Below are 4,022 nucleotides of genomic sequence, written 5' to 3'. Positions count from 1 at the left end.
TTCAGTTTTTTATTTGTTAAAAACGTTTGAAATATCCAATAAATTTCGTTCCACTTCATGATTGTGTCCCACTTGTTGATTCTTCACAAAAAATTACAGTTTTATATCTTTATGTTTGAAGCCTGAAATGTGGCAAAAGGTCGCAAAGTTCAAGGGGGCCGAATACTTTCGCAAGGCACTGTACCATTGCAACCATAGTGCTAAACACTGTGGTAATGAGTTGTAATTGTTGCCTAGATGTTTTGTTACTGCTGAATTATCTTTCTACACTCTCAGTGACAACATAGCTGTTCTGACCAGGGTACAAATTTCATGATGCCCAGGGCTGCAAAGCCCTGACATCTGTCCAAGATGCTCCGTAGATCTGTCGGAGTTACACGGCCACAGTGGATGATGTGCCCTCATCCGATGTTCTTAACTCCATCAGATCTTCTCAAGTCTGCCAGATCTGAGGAGGGATCTCTGTTCAGTCACTCACATAGCTGTGTGTTTATGGCTTTATTAAGGGGAACAGTGCTTAATAAAGCTGTTCACCTGGCATGCTCCTCATAAAACTTCCACGGTTCATGTTAAAGTTAGCAGAATATACTGTAGAATTTAAGGTTATTCACTCTTTAACACCGCTTGGTAACATCAACATTATTATGAAGCATTTGTTGGTGAAATTCTGTGCCTTATGTTTGCCACATCTATGCGCTATTTTTAGCTCAAGCTAGTGGTGCTACAGTAAGGTTTCCTTCAGTTTCACTGGATAAGCAGATAAAAGGATGTAATATTTGGTTCTGTCTAAAAGCTATAAGAAAACTCAGAGGCCGTAAAATGTTACACATAGTGTTGAAATGTACCGTGTTTTCTCTATTTGAAAAATTGCATATGCTAAATAAGCACCAATACTGTCAATATTGACAACCAAGTGAAAACCTTAACAGGCAGCCATGATGCATTTATTTTGTTTTAACAGCTGCTAGAAGTGATGCTGGTCATTCTGTCGTCATGATGCCTGATGAATATAATTATTGCACCAGTTAGAGGAATTAAGAGAAACTACATGTCCTTTCCTACTTTTTCTCCTTAATACATCCATGATTCTTCCAACCAGTGATCTTAGACATCCACAGAGCAACAAGAGTTAAATATGTCTTAGAGTCTAAATGTGCACAGGTAACACCATTTACTTTCCAAATTTTAATAAAGATGCACAGTTACTGTAGTACAGCATGTCTGCATATTTCCCTTTCACAGTTCGACAAGCATCTGCACTTTAATTTACACATAACATGCATGCTGTGAACACCAAACTCTAGTTTGTAACTTTACTACTCAGGCTGAATACACATGAGCTACGTACACATACATATCAAGTCATTTGTCTTGGCCTTATTTCCCAGTCTACTGGCCGTTGTGCTCTCTGAAAATGTATCAAACCAAAGGTCAAATGGCTTTGTACTTTAAAGTATGAAATGTATGTCCTGGTTCTGGCAGCAGTGATAAGCACAGCACACTACTGCCAGAAATTTAAGACCCTCTTTTGTCACCTTTCTATATGCTGCTGTATAGTATGAGAGATTACTTGGATCATTAGTGCTGGTTTTTGTGTCTATCAGTAGGAGTGTGGAAATTATAATTTGACTTTAATAAAGTCATACTCTGTTTTGTCATTCAAGCCCAGCAGAATCACAGCTGAAAAAAGAAAATAGTATCAAAAGAACCATCCCTACTGACAGACTAGACTTCTCATTTGCAACTTTCATTTTCAGAAACCATTCTCATCAGGATTGGGTGGGTTTTGGCTATCAAATTCAAACTGTTTTTTATAGTCAACTGTAAATGTTGAAACTTCACAAAAATGATAACATTCTTCTCAGAACAGCACATCCCTTTGATTACTTGTAAAAGAAAGATGCCAGGTTCCAGAAGTATTGGGAAAAAAGAAGAAGCAGGTTTTCTCAGCATCTTACCACAACAGGATCAAGATGTCAAGGGTCATTCTCCTTCTTCACCATTACATCTCCGTCTCCGGCAAGGATGGTTGAGATCTCTCCCTGCATGAAGGCCCAAGGCACAGTGGATCCAGCCAGTGGACAGCGCTCACCACTGGGGCAGTACACCTCCCCTCCTTGACCCTGGTTACGGATGAATCCTCGAGTACAGGGGAAGCAGAACTTGTGGTGTGGGACAGAGGGACACTGGACAAAATGCGTGTCTTCCAGGCGCTGTCTGCAGAGGGTGCAGCAGAGCAGAGTGCCCTGAGTGGTGCCTGAAGACTCCCCAGCACTGGTGTTGCTGCTTGGCCCCCCCGCACTTAGACCTTGCCCCTGGGAGACTGAGGTGGAGGCACCAGATGGGCTGCTGCTGGCAGGACGCCCAGCTGTGGAGGAGTGGGCTGTGGACATGCTGGGGCTATCTCTGGCCATCTGGCTGGAGCTCAGACTGTCTGCAACTCCCATGAGTGCTGAGATGGGTGAGGGCTGGCTGTGTAAACGTTGTGGGCCCTCTTGAGAGGTGGCCATGCCAGGAAGAGGTTCCATGCCTGAGTAAGCACCTCGGGGCCAGGACTCTCTTGCTGGGTGATCAGGCCTCCCTTCACTCTCTCCATTCTCAGAGCCTGGAGAAGCCTTGCGGCGCCGAGTTGTGCTCTTCGCTGGTACAGGACGTCCAGCTGCTGCCATAGGCAGCACTGTATCTGGCTGTGGCAGAACCTCTGGGATTGGGGGCTCCTTAAACATACGCACACCATCATTCAACAGCTCAGACAGCCCACGCCAGTCTCCCATGCCTTGCCGCTTCTCATATTCCACATACCGTAGCCCAGAGTTCACTGCTTTACCTGCATCTTTGGCTGAGTCATGGAACATCTGCCTGACCAGGTCTGGAACTCCTGAGAATATCATTCCAGAGCCAGCAGGATACTCTACAAACACCTTAAGCTCAAACTCTGGGGCTGTGCTGGCATCAAAGGCCACAACACGACCCATCAGATTATGGTCTTTCCTGAAGCGCACATTAAAGGGGACACAGCTGCTGAGAGCTACAAGCACATCCCGGACTGCTTTGGGACGGGTTGGCCAGCCTTCCAACCTGCTGCGAGAGACTTCGTTTAGTTCAGCCATCACTTCATTGTTCCTCCACATTGCAGGGTCTATACCCACCACAGTAGAGGTGCTAGCTCCCAAACTCAGGGACACAGCCTGTCTTCTGCCAGCATCACTAATTATGGGGCCAGCTGAGACAGCAATAGGTGCGGCCCCAGCCCTGGAGCCTGACAATGGGGCTAAAAGCCCATGAGGGGCTGCTACTAACCCCTGAGCTATCAAGGCATGGGATATGGTGCCATGAAGACCAGAGACGGCTCCAGCTATTGCCCGACGAGTATTTGGGCTCTGTCGGCTGCCCTCTGACATAGCCACATCTTCAGCTCTGTGCAGGCCATTAGGGAGGCGGGAAGACACCCCATACTCACCCCTCCCCCTGTCTAGACGCTCTCCATGCTGCCGCCCTGCTTCAATAGGCCCAGCCGAGCTGGGTTTGCCCTGCTGCGGACCGGGGGACCTGCCGTCTAAAACTCCGTGCGTGCTCTTAAGTTGCCTGGCGGTTTCAATTAGGAGCTCTATTCGATCTGCCCCATCGTAGTTGACACATCCTCGGCACACAGCTTCGCTGAACTCCCACAGCATGGCCCAGGGCATCTTGGGCAGATCGCAGAGGTAGCACCATTGCCGTCTAGAGGAAGAATGCGAAGCGGAGGACATGTTGTTTACAGGCCCTCGACCAAACTTTCTTCGGAGGCCTACACGTTACGGTCTACGGTTTTCAACAATTCTTCAATTCTCAGTCAGTAACAGCCACATGTCGTAGATTTTACACTGAAAACTAAACGAAAAATAAAGTCTAAATTTGTCTATTTACGACAGCGTTCAAAAGTTAGCGACGTCTTCTTTTTTTTTTTTTTTCAATTTGGTCGTGTCGGTCTGTGTGGAAGGAAGTAAAATGCTATAGGACACCGGAAACACCTACGCGACTGA

At 46.5% G+C, this 4,022-nt stretch overlaps 1 protein-coding gene across 1 annotated transcript in view; it reads right to left on the bottom strand.

Moving 5' to 3' along the window:
• The window catches only part of LOC109952166 (interferon regulatory factor 2-binding protein 1-like), a 15,603-nt gene extending 11,581 nt beyond the window's left edge, over positions 1–4,022 (bottom strand). Inside the window, exon 1 of the mRNA XM_020587075.1 lies at positions 1,959–4,022. Within this exon, the coding sequence (XP_020442731.1) occupies positions 1,977–3,749 (1,773 nt within the window). The 5' untranslated portion in view covers positions 3,750–4,022 and the 3' untranslated portion in view covers positions 1,959–1,976. The remainder of the gene's footprint in view (positions 1–1,958) is intronic.

This window comes from Monopterus albus, unplaced genomic scaffold (genome assembly GCF_001952655.1).
Source record: "Monopterus albus unplaced genomic scaffold, M_albus_1.0 scaffold438.1, whole genome shotgun sequence".
Classification (NCBI taxonomy): Eukaryota; Metazoa; Chordata; class Actinopteri; order Synbranchiformes; family Synbranchidae; genus Monopterus; species Monopterus albus.
The sequence above is the reverse complement of the archived record's forward strand: the minus strand, read 5'-3'. Positions and strand labels throughout refer to the sequence as shown.